This window comes from Ovis aries, chromosome 11 (assembly GCF_016772045.2).
Source record: "Ovis aries strain OAR_USU_Benz2616 breed Rambouillet chromosome 11, ARS-UI_Ramb_v3.0, whole genome shotgun sequence".
Taxonomy (NCBI): domain Eukaryota; kingdom Metazoa; phylum Chordata; class Mammalia; order Artiodactyla; family Bovidae; genus Ovis; species Ovis aries.
The window spans coordinates 45,115,771-45,136,834 of NC_056064.1; the positions used below are offsets into that span (position 1 = coordinate 45,115,771).

General features: G+C 51.6%; 1 protein-coding gene across 1 annotated transcript in view; it reads left to right on the plus strand.

Moving 5' to 3' along the window:
- The first annotated feature begins 1,564 nt into the window (after positions 1–1,564).
- Positions 1,565–21,064, plus strand: part of WNT3 (Wnt family member 3) — a 53,654-nt gene continuing 34,154 nt past the window's right edge. Inside the window, exon 1 of the mRNA XM_042256124.2 lies at positions 1,565–1,844. Within this exon, the coding sequence (XP_042112058.1) occupies positions 1,765–1,844 (80 nt within the window). The 5' untranslated portion in view covers positions 1,565–1,764. The remainder of the gene's footprint in view (positions 1,845–21,064) is intronic.

A 21,064-nucleotide genomic window follows, 5' to 3' on the forward strand; every position in this document is an offset into this window, starting at 1 on the left:
CCGCCCCCCCCCCCAGCAACAACCCCCCCGCCCTCCACTCCAGCACCGGGCTAGGAACGCGCCAGAAGCCGTGACAAGCCCAGGCGGCTCTCCCGACCCTTGATGCCCTCGGGGCAGTTTTCCAAGCTCCCCGCGCCCATCACAGCCTTGTGCGCTGAGGGCTCTCAGGATGGGCAGGGGCAGTGGGTTCAAGCTATAGGCATGGGTGGCCCAGATCAAAGGCCAGGAATGTCTGGCCCCCTGGCACAGACTTCCTCCAGCCAAGCCCCCACCCTGTGGAGACACTGCCTTTCCCAGCCTCCCAGTGCTGGGGGTCAGCTTCCTGATGCAGTTCCAGGAGTCACTGTCCTCAACCCCTCTTATTGGCCTCATTGTCTTTGCCCCAGGCCCAGAGATGCTTCAGCCCCGCTCCTGCCCCCACCTAGAGTGCCTTTAGGGGCCTTGAGTGGCCTGAGAGCAGGGTTGGGGGGCAAGCATCCAGGTGATAGGGGTCAAGGGCCCCCAAATCCGGCTTCAATCTCAGCACTGCTCAAGGCAGACCTAATTCCTTGACTCGGGAAGGAGAGGAGAGAAAGAACCCAGGGAGGCCTTGGAAAGACTTTTCTTATGGCCAGGGGTGGGGTATTTAGATACCTTTGGTGTGCGCACAGGGAAAGGGGGCATTATCACTAAGTCCCAGGTTGCAGCTAAGAACCTCAAGCAGGAGAGGTGGGCAGGGCAGGGGTATCTTGGCAGCAAGGTCCCCTGAGGACCCCAGCGGCTTCCCTGGTGGGGCTACTGCCTTTCACGCCCGGTAAACTGTTCATCCAGAAGATTCAAATGGGACTGCGGGTGTCCTTCTGACCTGAGCTTGAGGCCAGGCCTGAACCCCTCAAGGAGGAGAAAGTGACACGGCTCCGAGCGCAGGAAATGCAACTGGCCGCTGGTGTCAGTTGCAGGAAATGCAAAGGCAGCAGGAGGTCCCGATACCGATCTGATCCCTGACAAAAGACTCAAATGACACTCGGCTCGGTCCCCCGGCGCCGCCCGCAGCCAGACCTGCGAGCCTTCGCGGACCTTTCCGCTCGCTTCTTGAAGACACGGGAAGCCACCTCCCGCGGCCGGGTCGAGGGGCCCGGCCCGCTCGCGGGCTCGGGAGGCTGGGAGGGGTAGCATTTCCCAACCCCCTCTGAGACCCTTGGATCCTGTCCTGCCCGAGCGAAGCTTCTGGAAACATCCTTGTGCTTTCTACTCTCGATTCCTCACGGGCCCAAGTCCCAAGAGGTCACGGTCTCCGGAGAGAAAAGGAGCCACCCGTCAATACCCACGCCAACTCGGCTCCACGTCAACACCCAGACACAGCCCCGGCTCCCTAAACCTGGCTGGCGGGGGGCCGCGGCGGTTCTGGCCGGCGGAGGGTCCGAGGTGCCGTGTCCCCCCTCAAGTTCCCACTAGGTCCGGGGCGCGGGCTTTGCCCAAGTTTGCTGGGCGATGCCCTTCCCCGAGCCAGACTCGTGGGCCGAGCGGGAGGGGCGCGTGATTGACAGGCTGAACTACAGACTCATCTCTTACCTTAGGCCGCGGGCTCTGATTGGCTGCTCGCTGACATCCTCAAACCCGGCTGCTCCGCGCTGGGCTCGGGAAGGGGGCAGCTGCGGGTGGAGGTGCGCTTCTGACAAGCCCGAAAGTCATTTCCAATCTCAAGTGGACTTTGTTCCAACTATTGGGGGCGTCTCTCCCCCTCTTCATGGTCGCGGGCAAACTTCCTCCTCGGCGCCGCTTCTAATGGAGCCCCACCTGCTCCGGCTGCTCCTCGGCCTCCTGCTCGGTGGCACCAGGGTCCTCGCCGGCTACCCAATTTGGTGGTAAGACTCGCCTCTTATCTGCCCGGGGCCCGATTTCTCCACGGAGCCCCAGGGAGGTGGGGGGGCGCCAGCCGGGGGTGGGCTGCGGCAGGGCTGGGGCTCCTTTCTTCTTACCTCCCTCCAGCTCCACACTCGCCCACCGCCCCCCCTCCCACCCCCGGATTTTCTGCTGGTGTCGCCTTTAGAATCCAACTCCTGGCTTCTCTGATAAGCACCATTTTCCTTGCTAGTCGCTGCAGAGGCTTGAGGACTTTCCCCATCTCAGAAGGTCTCTTATTCTTAGATCCTAACCCTCAACCCGTCCCAATCTGGGGGCCCCCTGAAGACCCTCCATTTGCTTGCAGTTGGGTTTCTGGAAATCCAGCGAGGTCCCTGGGGCGCAGCCACTCCTCTTCTCCATTTTGGGGTCTTCATGGGCAAAATCATCCTGTTCCTTCGTTGCCACCCCCATCTCCTCCGGCGCCTCCATCAAGAGATTTCCCCACAATAACCCCCCCTGTGCCTTCATATTTTAGACCCCAATGGCTTCAGGGATCCCCGGGGCAGGGTAATGGTGGGGGGTGGATTTCATCAGATTCTCCCCACTCTGCTCTAGATTAATCTTGAGCCTCAGAAGTGAATATGGTATGTGCTGATCCGAGATGCCATTGAATTCGGATTTAATTCATTTCTTGCTTGTCCATCCTGGCAAAAGCGGGGCTCCTTGAAAATGTAGTTGTTTGGGAGGGGGGTGGGTTTGTTCTTTGACCAAAAGCCCAATTCTCCATGTCAAATTCGTTCCTTTTGGAAAAACCAAGGACCGAAGAGAAAGGGAGAGAGGGAGAGGAGGATTCAGTCCCTGAGAAATGCGGATACAAAAGACATTTTTAGTAAATAAGGCTGGGAAACCAGGCGCGGTGTTTGGGGGTGGGGGTTGTGCCTGTATGGGGGAACTGGCCATGGAATAAACAGCCCTTTGGGAGCCCCAGTTCCAGAGAGTCCCCTTGTTTTCCAAGCGGCCTCATCGCTACCAGCAGGTCCCAGAGGCCAGAGGGGAAAGACACACTGAAACCAGCTCTCTAAATTACACCCCGCCTCTCCTGTCTCCAGCCCCCTGCATTCCGGAAAACTTTAATTAAAGAATCTTCCCCTCCTGGATGTAGGAGAGCCTCGGCCGGGGGTGGGGGGGGGGGGTGGGGTGGAAGGTGAGGAGGAAGAATTTGGGATCTGTGAGTGAGCAGAGGGTCTGTGGCCCCAGGATGAAAGTCAGAGAGGCGTGCTACCAGCATGTCCCCGTTTCCCTTCTTAACCACTCCCTGCCTAGCCTGGGATAAGAGGAGCAGAGCCAGGAGATTTGGGGGTCACACCCTGAACCTGTCTCCAGCTGTTTGGGGTGGCAGCATTTGTGTCTGGGTGTTCAGGACGGCAGGATGGGAGTAGGAGCAGGGCATGGCCAAGGGGGCTGCTGAGAGTAGCTCCCAGGACAGACACCCAAGGGGAAATCTTTCTTCTGCCCAGCCAGTCCTTCCCATCTTGGTGGGCTGGCCCGAGGCCTCCTGAACATAAAGAAGTCCCCAGGGTGGTGGGGGCAGCCAGGAATTCCAGGTTGGGGGCTTTGCTGGTTGAGGGGAAGGCTGCTGCAGAAACCAGTCCTGCCTTACTGGCCCTTCCCGACCCTTTTCCGATCCTCTGGCCAAGGGGATGCTGTTCTCTGCTTTCCCAGGGACCTTGGGGTTGGTGGGGAAGGTGGAAAGAGAAGGCTTGGAGACTGATAGGCTGCAGAAACCAAGGGGGAAAGACCAGGTTCCCCTCTCCTATGAGCTGGACAAGAGCACTTTTGGGGGGCAGTGCTGGTAGGGAGTGGTGGGGGTCTGCTGTGTAGTGGTGTATTGGGGATCGTTCAGATGGGGACCACCCAATAGGAAGATGCTGGAAAAACCTGGAAAGCCAGGACATTGGCCCTAACATAATTGCTGGACACATGGCTTATTTGGGGTTGGGGATGGGGACAGAGGTGTTGCTTTGTCTGGGCAGAGAGGTGTGTGTGTGTGAGTATGTGTGTTTAGGTCTATGACCCTAAGGAGTGTCATCTGTACACTAGCGTCCCTCCGTTTGAAGGAACATCCGTGCCTGCAAATGGGAGACTGTGGATGTGAACTTGTGTGAAATGTGCCTGGGGGAATCCATAGCCCAGGGTGTACTATGTCTTTGCATGCAAGTGTTGGCAAGCGGCTGATTCTGTGAAGTGTGTGTGTGAAAGAGAAAGTCTTGAAGTATCTGTGCCCGTGTAGAGGTCAGCACCGGTGTCTGCTGATGACACTGCATGACTGTATTCATGACTGGGCATGTGAGTGTTGTGTGTGTGTGTGCATGCATGTGTGTGTGCATGTGTGCACATGCCTTCATGACCGTGTAAGGGGAAAGCTCCACAGATGTCTTTGTGCATGGATATCAGTGCTCGTGGCCATGACCTGATTGTGAGTATGAGTGTGAGGGCTGTGTCCAGGTCTGCCCGTGACGCTGTCCTCAGGTGGCAGTGACTATGGTTGGGCCCGTGGTTATGGGTAGGTTTGCAGGGGTATGACCTGTGGATATGTTTGCAGTCATATGACCTGTAAGTGTGAATGACATTCTAAGCTTGGGGGCTTGGTGGGCATCCATGGTCCTGCAGGGATAGTCCTGCAGGAGACAAGGGTTTAGTGAGGAGGCTGAAAGGGGCTCAGGGACTTGGGATCTGGGGCTGGGCAGCATGGGCAAAGGGAGGTGCAGAGCCTTGCTTGGCACAAGCTCATCCTGTCTGCCCGAGGACTGTGTCACCAGCCCTCCCTTCTTACGCCGTTTGTCTTTGGTCTTGGAGCTAGGGCAGAGCGTGTCATGTTCTCAGGGCCGGAGCAGGGGGCCGAGGCTGGGACAGGGACAGTAGAGTAGACAGGCCTCAGATTCCTGTTTCTACTCTGCCCCCAGGGCAGCCAGATTCCAGTTCTCTAGCCCATCACAGCCTGCCCTCTTCAGCCCACCCAGCTCACACATTCCCTAGGAGGGACTTTAAAGGGAAACTTCAGCTGGGATTTCTGTCTGTGCCACCCATCAAGGATAGCACCCCACCCGCAGTGTTCCTCACTGTTCAGGCCCAAGCCTCCAGAAGGTAGACCAGAAGGCCGGGCAACAAGGAGGGGCATCAGATAGAGGCTCATGAAAGGAAGAGATGTTCCAGGGCCTTGCAGCCAGGTAGTGGAAGAGTTGGGACAGGAAGCAGTGGCGGCGGCACTGATTTCTGTAATTCTTCTTGTCAGTCCCAGTTAGCGCCTGGTGGAGGAACTTGTCTTTCTTCTCCTTCTTGGGGGAAAAAATGAACAGTCTTATTAGAGCCCAGCCTTGTGCCTGCTGCATTCCAGAGGCTGAGGCCCTGATGGAAGGGGCCTATGCTGGGGGTCGGGAACCACCTCTGTGGGACACAACCCTCTGGGCCTCTGTTTCCTCACGCAGGAATCACTAGCCTACCTCTGCTTCCCAGCTTGGGTGAAAATGTTCAGCAGAAGTCGAGGGCAGAGATCTGGAAAATAAGAACAGCTGAGCTCTCTCCACCATCCTGGGAGCCATTTCCTCTTTCGAGCACTTGCCCTAAGCCCTACCTCAGTTTCCCCATCTGTCAGATGTCCTGCTACCTCCCCCACCCACTCCCACCTCCACCCGCCTTTCAGAGGCTTGTGAACATGTTCAGTCAAACCCTGTGGGGGTCAGTGGGCGGGGCTCAGAGAGGCACCTGGAGACTGCGGGGGAGGAAGGCCCCGGGCCAGGTGTTAACACTTGTAACAGGCAGGAATTACAGCTGGCTGGGGCTGGGGCTGGCGAGGAGCTGAGCTGGCTGGAGGCTGTTGATCCCACAGACAGACGCACAGACAGACAGATGGGCAGATACCAGATCGGATGGCCAGGCTGTAACCGGGTGGTCTCCCTTCCAGGGCAGGCCTTACCCTTGGGGGAGGTGGTGGGAAATTAATCCGGGTCTCTTGGAAGTGAGTTCACCACCCTCCTGCCCACCCCACCCCCACTGTGGGCGGGGCTTGCTGTCGGAAGGGAGCAAAAGTGGTTGTTGATCTGTTTGTCTTCTGATGGCCCACATTTTGCTCGAAAAAAATAAAGAAAAAAGGCCAACAACCATTGAAGCGGCAACAATTGCAAAACCCAGGTCAAATATTATTATAATGCTGGAGTAGGAAATGGCAACCCACCACAGGATTCTCGCCTGGAAAATTCCACGGACAGAGGAGACTGGTGGGCTTCAGTCCATGGGGTTGCAGAGGGTCGGCCACGACTGAGCACTGCACTGCACAAACAGGAGAATGGAGCTGAGTTATGTTCTCCGAAGAACCTTTTTTAATATATGGGGGTAGGTATGGGGGAGGGGTAGCAGTCAGGGAAAGTTCTCCCAGAATTTCAGAGTATTTTGTCAATATCTGTGGGGCCAAGAGGTGAGTGATGGGTGCATCTGGGCCCTGAGCATCACCCTCACCCCAGGTATCTGAGGGCCTCTCATTTGGGAAGGATCTGGAACACTTGCCTGGTGGGAAGAACTTTGGATGGAGGTCAAAAGAGGCAGGAGCTGGACTGAGGTGCCAAGTTCTCTAGCGGGCATGCTCCCTCCCTCCCTGCAGCTTTCCCAGTGGCGAACCCAGCTAGAATCTGCCACCACTCACACTGTCTGGCTTTGGGGTGCTTGCTCAATCGCTGGTTCAGAAACTGAGGTGGACAGCGAGGGCTCTAGGTGAAAATCCCCAAAGAACAGGCTTGGCCAAGCAAGCATCTCCCATCCTGCCCACTACAGAACTTAATGCTAATAAACATGGGTGGCGCTCAGGCAGAGGTGTTATGGATGCGAGGTAGGGGAAGGGAGCTCTGACCTGGAGGTTCTCTCTAGACTCTGAATAGATCTCTCCTGAGTCTGGGCAGGAGACAAGGAGCCTGGGGTTGGGGCAGGAAAGGCAGCTCTTCTCAGAGGAGGATATAGCTAACAGACACTTCCAGGGAGCGTGAGGGAAAAGGAAGACTTGTCTGGTCTCAGAATGTGGTCAGCCCAGAGGTTGAGGGGCATCTGGCCTTCTGGCCTTTTCCACTCATCCTGCCATGAGCCACAGAATCCTGGTAAAGCCACCAGGGAGGGAAAGGACATTCTCTACTCCCTATTCCTAATTAGGGAAGCTGGTGAGCCCAATTCCTTCCTGAAAGGTTAGTACCACCCTGATGCTACACCTCCCTATTCACATTACTGTGCGTCTGGAATTGAGCAGAGCTTGAGTGCACAGACTAAGTCTGAGGGCGGAGTTTACCGCTGACAGGCTGTGTGACCTCGGATGAGTCCCTTTCCTTCTCTGTGTCTCCCTCTAGGCTTCATTTTTCTTAAGCAGCCTGAGGGATCTCTTCTGCCTCTTGGAGCCTGCAGGGCTATGACAGGAACCTGATTCACGGCTGTGAAGCAGGGAGCTCCAGGTGGCCCCAGTGCACTCCCCTGGGAGCCTGCCTCCCCCACCCCTCCGGGCCACCCGTGCAGACAGAGCCTCCCGTAGGCAGCCCAGCCCTTTCGTTCTGCAGCCCCATCTGACCTAACTCCCAAAGCTGCCAAGTCCACCTGCTTACACCTCCAAACCTCATTTTCCCTGGACACTCACATTCCTCTTGGAGCCTGACTGCCTGCATTCACATTCCTGTAGTAGTGGATGACCTACAGCAAGTTCACCTCTCCGAGCCTCAGTTTCCCCATCTGTAAAATGAGAACAGTGACTGTTCCTACCTCATAGGGCTGTTGTGAAGATTGAATAAGTGAATGCAGGTAGAGCTCTCTTTATAATGCCTAGCATACTGGAAGTGGCTAACTGCATGTTAGTTTTACCCTCGTCTGCAAGCTCTTTTGATCCCTTTAAGTCCTAGATCGAAACTTGCCTCTCCCAAGAAGTTTTCCCAGGTTGACCCTACCTGTGTGTGTATTTGTGTGTTACTCACTCATTCGTGTCCAACTGTTTGCCACCCCATGGACTGCAGCCCACCAGGCTCCTCTGTCCCTGGAATTCTTCAGGCAAGAATACTGGAGTGGGTTGCCATTCCCTTTTCCAGGAGATCTTCCCAACCCAGGGATCAAACCCGGGTCTCCTCCATTGCCGGCAGATTCTTTACCATCTGAGCCTGTTTTCTCTTTATCCTCAGAGCCAACTTGTCCCTTTAACTTGGTGCTGGAGACCAGGAGCCTGAGGCTCTATACTTAACCTGAGGAAGCTAGGCTAGGCTAACCTAGGCTCTGCTGTTTGCCTGCCCAGGGAAGAGGGGGCAGAGAGGGCAGTGTGTTTTCCCCTAACCCTCCTCCTCCCGTCCCACAGTTCGCTGGACTCCTGAGCCACTGCCACTTCCAGCTGCGACCTGGAGCCACCTTGGGCTGGACCAGGGAGGGGTGGGGGAGGCAGGTTCCCGGGCTGGCGAGGGTGGGTGGGGGGGGAGTGGCACTGGGGCTGCCTGGAGCAGCCTGAGGAGCAGTTACTCCTCCAGGAGCTGAGAGATGATTCAGAAGGTGATTTATAGACGGAAGGCAGAAAGCTTGGCTCCTGGCAGAGGCCTGCTGCTTAATTACATTCTTTGGGGGGTGGAGGTACGAGGGGGGCAGCAGCAGGGGAGCGCCTCCTACCCCCTCCCCCTCCAGGTCTTGTCCCTGTGGCTCCTGTTGCTGGAGAGGGAATTCCCTGTTCTCAGTGGGAGACTAGGACAGGGAGCAGGAAGAGTTCCTGAGAGAGGAGGGGTGGAGGAAAAGGGAAGAGTCCCATCTCCCGGGACTCCTGCAGGGGGGTCTGGGATGCAGAGGGGGCTGGGAAGCGGGACTGCCTCGGGAAGATCACTTGGTCTCCTCTCAGCTCCTGGGCAGCTGAATATAGCTAACCCACCTAAGCAGAGGGCTTCTAGAATCTTCCTGAGGCCGCAACCCTATGCTTTCCCTCCAGGGGTCTATCCTACGGCCGCTTCTGGGTTCTTCCTTCACCTTAACTCCTTTTCTGTTGCTTGACTCTCAGTGGGTCGTGGGCTGGGAAGCTGGGGACCTGGCTCTGTACTCAGAGGTCGAGACCCACTTCTTTGCTATCAGGCAACCTGTGGTACGTGGCACAGCGGTTGCCTTAGATCCAGAAGGTTCTCCAGGCCAGGTCAGCCTTGTGTTGGAGGGAGAGAAACTTCCCTATCCTCACATTAAACTGATATCTTAGGGAGTCACTACAATTCAACTTGTACAGTTGCTCAGTCATGTCCGACTCTTTGCGACCCCATGGGCCACAGCACACCAGGCTTCCCTGTCCTTCACTATCTCCCGGAGTTTGCTCAAATAATTCAGCTGCTAAAGTTAAAATCACTTCAGTGCTGTAGACAAGCAGCCTCTCATTTGGTCGGTTACTGCCTGTGGTGACGTCTGGACTCTTTCTATGAACACTGACCCGTGCGGCAACCAGTCTGCGACACCTCTCCACTACTTAATTCCCATGCAGCCTTCTTCACAGCTTTGAAACCCCAAACTCTGCCTCTCCCTCTCGTTCTTGAGGCTAGCAAGGTGTGTCGGGGGCAGGGGGTAGGGGAGCGCGGGCTGATGGACTCTGTTTATCTGTTTGCAACTTGCCTTGCACAGCCGGGAGGAGTTGGCAGGGGTCAGGATGGGGACACTAGACAGCTCTCTGGTTCCCCCTGAGGCGGCCCTTCTCAAAATGGCCTCATTATGTGTGTGGAGTAAATTCCAGCAATGTCAGGCACACCCATACATCTAGGGGAAGTATGTTGGGAGACAAGATGGGGCAGTGTGGGGTGGTGGGAGGTTTCTGGGCAGGGAGTTAGGGGACCTGAGAGCTGGTTCTGCCACTGGTTGTGGTGTGACATTATGCAAATCCCTCTGCTGTTCTGGGCCCCAGCTGGACATGCTGCTGGCCTTGGACTGCTAGCTATTTGGACTATCTGTATCTGGCTGAGCGGATGGTGTCATTGAGAGGTGACCTCAGGGCAGGGTGGGGAGTGTTGAGCACAAAACTTTACACTCAAACAGCTGTGAGATCACACATGAGTCTCTAACCTCCCCCAGGCCTCGGTTTTCTCATCTGCAAAATGGGCGATGATAAGGAAGCCCTTTGCCCTGCCCACCTGCAGGGCTGTTAAGAGCTTCAGAAGGAAGGATTTTTACAAAAGTCCTTGAGAAGCAGAAAACCTATCATCGCTAGTCCTACAAGAGAAGAGGAGTAAGATACAGTCCCTGGTCAAAGAGTGCTGATGTTGGACCCGCCAAGAGTCTCTGAGTCTTTGAGCTTAGAGATTTGGTATTTCCAGCAGAGGAGGAAGGAATGGAACCCAGACAGGGGGGGTCTTAAGGTTCAGTGGGAAGCACCGAGGGGAGGGAGCAGAGGTTGGAGGTCAAGTGGCCACAGAGAATGCCCAGGTTCTCCCAAACCAGTGCAGAGATTGCAGACCTGACCTGAGGTCAGCCAGGCATGGGATTCCTCAGAAGGGACATGGTGGTGGAAGGTGGGAAGAGAGGCGAGGAGAGGAGAAGGGAAAAGGACCAAGAGCCAGAGGGCTCTTCTGAGGCCTGTGGTCATCAGGAAATCCTCCTCACCTGGATGGAGACTAGCACATGGGAGACAATTCACTCCAGCTAGGCTGGAAAAACAGGAAGGACCTGTGTGTGTGTGTGTGTGTGTGTGTGTGTGTGTGTGTGTGTGTGTGTGTGGTGTGTATGGTGTGTGTGGTGTGTGTGTGTCTGTGTATGTATGTATGTGAGGGGGATGGGAGCAACAGGACCAAGCGCCCTGCCCCTGGGCACAGAGTCCCACTTATCTGCCAGAGCCAGCTGGGCCAGCGAGGAAAGCCAATCTCCGAGCAGGGCCCATTAGGAATGCAAATAGGGACTATGGCGGCGGGGGCGAGCCAGCATCTCACATCCTGTCCAGCTCCTCACCACGTATCTTCCTAACCTGGCTGGCTTTCTTTCTTTATTTCTTTGGCTGCACCACGCAACACATGAAATCCTAGTTCCCCGACCAGGGATCAAACCTGTGTCCTCTGCATAGCAAGATGCATTCTTATCCCGGACCACGAGGGAAGTGCCCCTAACCTGGCTCTCTGAGGCTGTCCCTCCCCTGCTCTAAAACCTCCCATGTCTCTGCACTTTTGTGGGCACAAAGGCATCACCACGTCAGGTGTACCTTTCATAAGCCCCCAGGAGTCCCTCTGTGCGTGTTCATGGAAACACTTTGCTATCTCCTCTCCCCACACTCAGCTGCTCAAATTCCATTTTGCCTTTGAGTGCGTGCTTGCTAAGTCAGTTTAGTCATGTCTGACTCTGCAACCCCCATGGACTAGAGCGCGTCAGGCTCCACTGTCCATTAAATTCTCCAGGCAAGAATATGGGAGTGGGTTGCCGTTTCCTTCGCCAGGGGATATTCCCAGCCCAGGGATCGAACCTGCGTCTCCTACATTGGCAGGCGGGTTCTTTACCACTAGCGCCTTTGAGACCCAGATCAAAATCCTCTCTGAGTCTGAGATTCCAGATCTACTGTCCAACAAGAAGAGAATATGTCATCCCTCCCTTCTCTTCTCATCGACTCCCCAGGACAGCTATGCCCTATTATTCCCAGCGCCCTTTCTCATGGGCATCTTCTACACTACACGTGTGTTATTGTAGACTACACATGTGTTATTATTTATTTACTTATTGGGATGTGCTAGGTCTTACTTGTAGCATGCGGGATCGTTAGTTGCAGCATGTGAACTCTTAGGATCTAGTTCCCTGACCAGGGATCGAACCCAGGCCCCCTGCATTGGGAGCGCATGGTCTTAGCCACTAGACCACCAGAGAAGTCTTACACATGAGTTCTCGTCACCTTGTGCTTGCCTCCCCCAGTGCCGAGCATATAATGGGGGTCAGTAAACAAAAACATAACTCCATGCTATGTGTAATACACTCAGTAAATGCACGTGGGCAACAGAGGTTCCTAAGAGTGCCAGTTGTACACGTGAATCATGACAGTGTCATGAGCAGACCTAAGGAGCAGAATAAATTAAAACCTCATCCCTGGGTGTGGACCATGGCTCTGGGCACATTGTTCTGCTGACTTTGAAAGGTAGCAGAACCTGGGTCCCGTCGCTCAGCTTAGGCCCCAAGTGGTTAACAGCTCCAAGGTTCAAAGCACGACCAAGAGGATGCAGCCCCCCATCAGAGTGGGCTGCTGTCCCAGGGGCTGAAGTGAGCCTCATCTCCATGGTCTCAGTTCCCCAGAGAATTTTTTCCATCCTGACTCCATTTGCAAATAATTCCTATTACTGTTTTATTTCTCAACAGGTCACATGATGCTTACGTGTCTGAGTCTTAGTTTAAAAACCTCACTTGGCGTGACCTGTTTGCCCATCAAGGAGCACGTCAGTATGTTTGGCAATGCTGTATATGTGCTGGTGTCTGTATACACATCATGAGTTAGAACGAAACTCCGTCCATTTTATAGATGAGGACTCAGGTCTTAAAGCCTGGGCTCTGAACTCAGCTCTGCTGGGGCCAGAGCTTTTCCCTCCCACTGCCATTCAGATGCAGAAGTAGAGTTCTGCGATTGCTACCTGGAGCAAGGATTTACTTTTTCGTATTCTAGCTTGGTCCTCAAAGGATGACTTTGAGTCAAGATTACATTTGACCTTCAGCTTGAAAGCTGCTGCCTTGGGTTTGTTAATACTATTTCTGAACCTCTGGGAGTTTTCTATTTTATTTATTTTTGGCTGCACTGGGTCTTCGTTGTTGAGTCTGGGCTTTCTCTAGTTGTAGTGAGTGGGGGCTACTCTCTAATTGTGGTGCGCGGGCTTCTTATTGAGGTGGCTTCTCTTATGGAACCCATGTCCCCTGCATTAGCAGGCGGATTCTTAACTGCTGGATCACCAGGGAAGTCCCTGGGAGGTTTCTTATTCGGGCACTTGTGCAAGTCACTGGCAAGCTTTCTACATGTACAAAGCTGGCAGAAGTGGCCCTGTGGCCATTTCGGTACGGGTGGAGGGAGGTGGTCTTGGGCAAGTCACTGCTTCCTGGGCTTCTGCTTTCTCACCTATTAAACTGGAAGGAGGTAGAGTCATGGCCTCTCACCTCTCACATTACTTTCAGCTGTAGAAGTTCTCATTCTTCTTAATCCCTTATGCTCCTTTGCATCCAATCCCATCACACATACTAGAAAACAATCAGAATCTTCTTTCTTTCCCAAACCAATTCTTATGTTCATGTTTCTGATACAGATGATTTTTTTACTTGACTTTTACAGTTCAATATTCACCTAGATTTTTCCCTGAGGAACTAGTGTGATTTCTCCTTGTTGTTAAAGTATGTTTCCCTTTAAGTCCTGACTGTCAGAAAACTCAAACATGAACTCAATCCTTGCACCTGCAGTGACCTCTATTTGTCATCTTCTTCACCTTGATCCTGATTTTCTCTTTTCATTTTGTTACTCAATCCATGTGTTCTGTGTTACAAGCTCCTTGAGGACAGGCTCTGTCTCCCGCATCACAGCCTTCTCTATGCTGGTCAAGTTCATAGTAGATGCTCAATAAATATTTGTTGTTGTTAGAATGAATATTTGCTGTCAGGCAATTCAAATCCTTCTGGAGGGACTTCCCTGGCAGTCGAGTGGTTAGGACTCCATGTTTCCCCTACAGTAGGCACGGGTTCAATGCTTGGTTGAAGGGAACTAAGATTCTCCGTGCCAAAAAACAAAAAAGCACAAACCCTTCTGGAAAGAGGTAAGGCAAACATAAATTTAAAAAATCTTTCTATATCATGGAGTTGGCCCTGACCAGATATTAATAGTTTTGGATTGCAAGAATTCTGATTAGTTTCTGTTTCTTTATCATCAGAATTTCCCCCCCAAGTCTACAAAAGCCTTGTCTTTGGGGAAGTCACCATCTATTCATTTCTGCAAGATCTGCTTCATTCTAAACTTGAAGTTGGTACATACTTGTTCTCTTCAGAAGCTCTTGTTTCTGGCCAACGATCGTGCTTTCCTCTTTCCCTGGCTCCTTTCACACCTGGTTTCTCCCAGCTTCCCTTCCACTCAAGCCAGCCAGTGCTACTGCGGCCATTCTGCAGGCGGCGGGGTGCCCTGGTAGCATCCTCCCTGCCTCTTCAGCTGGCCTGACTCCAAGCCCCAACCCCAGCCATCGCGAGAACTGCTGTCACTGTGGGCACAGGTGGGAAGGAAGAGGGAGGCTGGCCGAATGAACATCACGCTTGACAAACACCAGATCTCTTGCTGCCAGCCAGGCCCTTCCCAATAGCAAAGCCCTAGAGGGGTACTGGCTTGACCTGGGAGATGCTAAGCCCTCATCTGAAGGATGGAACCTCAACGAGGGACAGAGAATGGCTGGTGAGGGATGCCAAGCTGGCCTTACCCACCCACCAGCAAGGTGTTCTCTCGGCCTCTCACCTCCTCCCTGCTTCTGCATCTCTAGAGACCACCCTCCTCAGCCCCTGGACTTCAGGAAGGAGAATGTGTAACCACAGGCATGGTGGTCCTTCATCTTAACTGAAGCTTCTGCAGGAGAAATTCTGGAGCCTTCCTCAGCTATCAGTAAGGATGGAGTCTAAGACCTTGACACTGTCCTTGAAGCTAAAAGAGCCCCATGAGATTAGCATCTTCACCTCCACTTGAAAATTTTTTAAAAATATTTTGTTATTTATTTGGCTGCACTGGGTCTTAGTTGCATGTTGGCTCTCTGATCTTCGTCGCAGCATGTGGAATCCTTAGTTGCAACATATGAACTGTTAGTTGTGGCAAATGAATTCTTAGTTGCAGCATGTGGGATTTAGTTCCCTGACCAGGGATCAAACCCAGGCCCCCTGCTTTGGGAGTGTGGAGTCTTAGCCACTGGACCACCAGAGTGGTCCCTTCAGCCCCATTTTATCTGTGAGAAAACTGAGACTCACAGAGCCCATGCAAGGAGCTGGGAAGCCAATGGGGGAGGCAAGATTTACCAGCCAGCTAAGGAAACATGCCACGCACATGACTGCATCCTTATAACAGCCTCAGGAGGCAGATACTCTTATTATCTCCATTCTACAGATGAGGAAACTGAGGCCCCGAGGAAGCCACTCCGTTACCCAAGGCTACACAGCTGGCCAAGCCCAGAACTCCAACCATGACATAGACTGGCTGAATCCAGGCTTTACAGGCGGTAACACCACATCTTGACAGCCAGGAGCTGCCTCCTCAGGTCTGACTGCAGTCTTTCCTGACTTAGTTCATGACTAGGTTCTCTCCTTTAGTTTTCTAGAATCATAAGCATCAAGGTAACTTCAGCTTGACTCAAGCACGAGGGTGCATTGCTCAGTGAGTCTTCCCTCCCAGATGACCCAGTCTCCTGGATGCCTTTAACTATCTTGTTCTCCTGATCTCTCTCCTGCTTCTCTACATCTTCTTGCAAGTTCTGTGACCCACAGCACTGTATTAGACCAGGGCAAAGGGATCCTGCCAGGCCCTTCATATTAGGGGACTTCACTCTCATCTCTTAAGGCTACACCCCTCCCTGCAGGGCCAGGTATCTGGGGTTCAAGGGGTCATACCCACAACACCTCACTCTTAGCCATGCTCTTGGTACTCAGAAATATACCCAAGGCACCTGGAAGTGCCTAGTTTCATTGTCTATCAATCTACTTCTGGGCTGGGCAGGCCTCAGCCTGGGGTTTGTCCCATCAGGGCAGCCATGCTGATGGGTGGGTGTGCCCTTAGGGACGAGAGGCAGTCAGTGGGAGGCCATTTGCAGGGCCTGTGGATGCAGCTTGGAGGTTCCAGGTCAGGGTGTCCAGTGTGGGTGGAGCAGGAATGAGCAAGTTGCCGGCTGCGGGCTGGGGACTGGCTCTCTCCATGTCACTTTCTCTTTTTTTTCTGTTTCCTTTAAAAAAAAAATTACTTTTTTGGGAGGATAATTGCTTATAGTACTGTGTTGGTTTCTGCCATGCGTCAACATGAATCAGCCATAGGTATACACACATCCCTTCCCTCCTGGACCTCCCTCTCCCCTCCCACCCCATCCCATCCTCTAGATTGTCACAGAGCCCCGGGTTTGAGCTTCCATGTCACTTTCTAGCTCAGAATGCCATGGAGAACCTAGCCTTCCAAGTGGCGAATAAGGTATTTTATCAAGATGCTGCTTAAGTCACTTCAGTCGTGTCCGACTCTGTGCGACCCCATCGGTGGCAGCCCACCAGGCTCCCCCGCCCCTGGGATTCTCCAGGCAAGAACACTGGAGTGGGTTGCCATTTCCCTCTCCAATGCATGAAAGTGAAAGTGAAGTTGCTCAGTTGTGTCCGACAATCAGCGACCCCATGGACTGCAGCTCACCAGGCTCCTCCGTCCATGGGATTTTCCAGGCAAGAGTACTGGAGTGGGTTGCCATTGCCTTCTCCAATTTTACCAAGATGATAGAATTTTTAAAGCTTATTATTGAAGTATATCTACCGAAAAGTACATGAATTATAAGTGTACAGCACACTGAGTGGATAGAATATATATTTTTATTGAATTATAATTAATTTACAATGTTGTATTGGTTTCAAGTATATAGCAAAGTGATTCAGTCATACATACATATATATTCTTTTCAGATTATTTTCTATTATAGGTTATCACAAGGTATTGAGTATAATTCCCTGTGCTATACAGTAGAACCTTATAGTTAACCTAATTCGTATACAGAAAATATATATTTTATTTAACAGTTTGTTAACCTGACATGAATCCTTTAAATACTGGGCACCTGGTAGATGAGACTTCATTTAATACTGTCATCCCAGACCCTGTAAGTGAACCAACCAGGCCTGGGGGCTTGGACAGGAAGTGGAGTCCCTCAGGGTGTGACTAGCACAGAATCTGGAAAAGCCTTGCTTTGTCCATCTTTGCATTATCTTATGTTCCTGGCTTGGTGGGTTGACATCCTTCTACTGGGTTGGCCAAAAAGTTTGTTCAGGTTTTTCCATAACATCTTACAGAAAAACCCAAACAAACGTTTTGGCCAGTCCAATACATTGGAAGCACTTCTAGCTGGCTCACCATGTGCGGTCCCCTCTTACCTTCAAGTCCCTTTTGTTTCACTGAGACCTTGTCTCAGCCTCTCTTGGCTTCAAAGGCTTTTCCTTCATATTTGATTGGTTTTGTCATTTTTTTTCTTTTTTTTAAAAAAATATTTATTTTTAATTGATTGATGATTGGTTTACAATATTGGTTTGTTTTTGTCATACATCAGCATAAATTAACCAAGGTTAATTCATATGTCCTCCCTCTATGCCCTCCCTCTTGAATCTCCCACCTCTCACCCCTTCCCACACCTCTAGGTTATTACAGAGCCTCAGTTTGAGTTCCCTGAGTCCTATAGCCAGTTCCCATTGGCTAACTGTTTATATATGTTAGTGCGGTTTTGTCATTTTAAATGGCCCAACAGAAGAGCATTCAGCCAGCAGCTCTGACTGATGTTCTACTCTGTTTTTATTATATTTAATTTTTTTTTACCTCTTTAAACTTTTTTAATTAAAAAATGTTTATTGAAATATAGTTGATTTTCAATGTTGGATTAGTCTCAGGTGGTGTTTCTGCCCTCTTTAGTATGGCTTGTAAAACCCAGAATGATTTAGCCTCTTTCTGATTCTCCACCCTAACTCACCTCCCACCCAAACATTTTCGCCCTATGACCTACTTTCAGCTGCACAGGTAAGAGTGTGAACTTTGGGTGATACAGTCCTCGACTCCGGATGATTCTGCCTTTAATATCCGGGTGACCTGAACCTGTCTGAACCTCAGCTTTTTCTCTGCAAAACGAAAAGGAAAGGATCAACGTGCGAGAGATTTCGAGGTGTCCATGCTTTGCCATCGGTGTTGCTTCGTCATCTGGGGTGTTCTTACATGACCTTGCGTCTCCTGGCCTGTGCTCTTTCCCCGCCTTCTTCAGAATGACTTCTGTGAACTCCTGTCCGTTCTTGGAAGCACAGTCCAGGCACCACCACCTCTCTGCTGCCTTCTTTCACACCCGACTCAGCCCCTTCCAGGCGCATCCATTTCATTGATTAGACTGTGAGTGTCCTGCAGGCAGACCGGGTCTCCACCACCTTTGTGCCCACATCACAAGGATAGCGCAGGGCACACATGTTATCCTCTAAGACGGGATGCAGGATGAAGGGACCCCACTGAGAGTCACCTGCCAGTCACAGGCTCACTCTGCTAGACTAGAATCCCATCGCTTCTGCAAGGCCCTCCTGGGAAGACCTAGGGCCCTTGGCACTAGTTACCTCTTTCTAAGGATCTGTCTTGTCTTCCCAACTAGAGGGTCAGCCCCTCTGACTGACAGAGGGCAGGACTCTGCTCTGTGTCTTCATATCCCTAGTGAGCCCCACACATGGTCCTGAATGTGGCAGGAGCCCAGCTGGTAACAGTGATGGTTGGTTGGCCGACACACTGAGCTCCTTCTAAGCAAGCGTGCAGCTGGGCTAGCTGGTTCCCTCTCTTTGGGACAGCTTTTCCCCTCACTCTGTGATTTCCTAGAGAGTCCGTCTCTGAGCTTCTAGCCTCTGTGCACAAAGGCAGCATGGTGTTTCAGAAAGAGGAGTCAAACCAGCCTTGGTGCGAATCTCAGTTCTACTTAAAAGCTGTTTGTGCCATTAAAGAAAAAAATCTCTGAATCTCAATTTGTTCATCTGTAAAATGGGGGTTAAAATTACTATCTCAGGGCAGTTGTGAAGATAAAATGAAATAATACTCGGGAACCAAGTTAACGATGAAGATGAATAAATTAAGGATGTTCTGAAGGTCATTCTTAAGCAACAAAGGTCATAAAATATTTTATCCCAGACTAGGCTTCTTTGGAATAGAAAGATCTGAATTCTTTCCAACACAGGAAAAGGCCATACTCAGGGAAAGCGATTTGCTTTATGTTGGTTTGTCCTAACTAATTAACCTGTTTGAAGAAAAAAGTGGGGAAATTCCCTGGCAGTCCAATGGTTAGGACTCCAGCTTTCACTGCCAAGGGCCTGAATTTGATCCCTGGTCGAGGAGCTAAGATCCCATAGGCTGCGTGGTGAGGCCAATAAATAAATAAATAGTAAGATAAAAAAGTAAGAAGTTGGCAGTAAGAGTCCCCTGGTGGCCTAGTGGTTAGGATTCCATGGCTTCCACTTCTGTGCAGATTGACTGGGTTCAATCCCCAGTCAGAGAACTGAGACCCTACAAGCCGTGCAGAAAACAAAGTGGGCGATGGCGTGTGGCAGAAGTCTGCGACTAGGTGGAGCCAAGGCACTGTGGACTCCAGTCTGACCTTGTGTTCTGGTGTCCTGTTCAGGCAATATACTTACAAAGGCCTCCAGTTCTCAGAAGTGAAGCATCAATCGAAGGTGGTGACTTGGAGTTTTTTAGGGGCTCCAAGGACTGGTCTTTGTGGGTGTACTATGGCTCTAGTTAACAGCTCAGCACTGGCCATTTCATCCCTGTGAAGCGCAGTGAGGAAATTTGGTTGGGGTACCAGGTGGCCTGGGGTTGGATGCAGGCTGGCCCAGGGATGGCACTCACTGTGCCCTTCCATCCTCCAGGGGAGAAAAGCCCACTGGACCACAGGAAGGAAGGTGAGGAAACAGCGGCACAGAGGCCATGGAATGTTTTCTGTTCTTATAAATATTTTTGATGGCAGACTGATACAGAATATTTTTTATTATGTGATCCTTGATGCATGAGTGCTAAGTCGCTTCACTCGTGTCCTAGTCTTTTGTGATCCCATGGACTATAGCCCTCCAGGCTCCCCTGCCCATGGGGATTCTCCAGGTTGGAGTGGGTGTGCAACCCACATCTCCAGGGGATCTTCCCCACCTAGAGATTGAACCTGTGTCTCTAATGTCTCCTGCATTGGCAGGTGGGTTCTTTACCACTAGCGCCACCTGGAAAGCCCCAAACATACCATTAATACAGGCTAGAATAACAAGATGAAAACCAGGGCCTGGCCACACCCCCAAAGAACCGGAATATGATCAAGGTCATTATATCTGTCTGTGGTCTACTCCCCGTCCTATCCTGCTGTGTCCTTCCAGGCAGGATCACATCCTGAATTTTGTGTATTTATTCTATCATTTAACTATTTATTTATGTTGCTCACATATTTATGTTGCTGGCTTGCGGGATCTTGGTTTCCAACTAGGGACTGAACTCGAGTCATAGCAGTGAAAGTGTCAAATCCTAACCAGTGAACCACCAAGGAATTCCCTATTCCATCACTTAAATAATAGTTTGCCCAGCTAGTAATGCCTAGACAATATACATATATATACTGTTTATTTTTATTATTTTATTAAAACCTTAAACTGAGCTAGAGTTGATTTACAATATTGTGTTAGTTTCAGGTCACAGTGAAATTATTTAGTGATCTATATATCCATATTCTTTTCTAGATTCTTTTCCATATAGTTTATTACAAAATACTGAGTTATCATTCCTTGCTCTATATAGCAAGTCCTTGTTGAGTAGCTACTGTATATACATTACATGGTAGTGTGTGTGTGTTACTCCCAGATTCTTGTATTTATTTGCTGTGCTAGGCCTTCACTGCTGCGTGCAGGCTTTCTCTGCTTGCAGTGAGCGGGGGCTACTGGCCAGTTGTGGCGCATAGGCTTCTCGTTGCGGTGGTTTCTCTCATTGTGGAGCACAGGCTCTGGGACACGCGGGCTCGGCAGTTGCGGTGCACAGGCTTAGTTGCCCTGCCGAATGTGGAATCTTCCTGCACCAGGGATTGAACCCATGTCCCCTGCATTAGCAGGTGGATTCTTCACCACTGGACCACTAGGCAAGTCTGCAAATTACTAAGTCCCCTCACTAAAGTGAGGGAGTGAGTCCCTCCTCCCTCACTTTTTGTTTATTTTTAAGCATTATAAAAACAGTGTTATGCTGTGTACCTTCTCTTCTGTGATTTAACGTTCCCTGAGCCCCATCAGAGCCAGGGCACATTGCTCTCCTGGCTCCCTCGCTACCCTTCTGTCCCAATGGATCACCCTGCCTGAATCACAGCAATAACATCTTTCAGGTACCTCTTCAGGGAAGACCGAAGGTGACTTCTTCTCCTGAGCCTTTATCAAAACTGCTGGGACTCCCTTCTTCTGAGAGAAAAGCCATGAGCTCCTCAGCGGACGTCAGAGACCAGATGTGGCTGCCACCACCTGCTGGCATCTCTGTCCTCCTGGC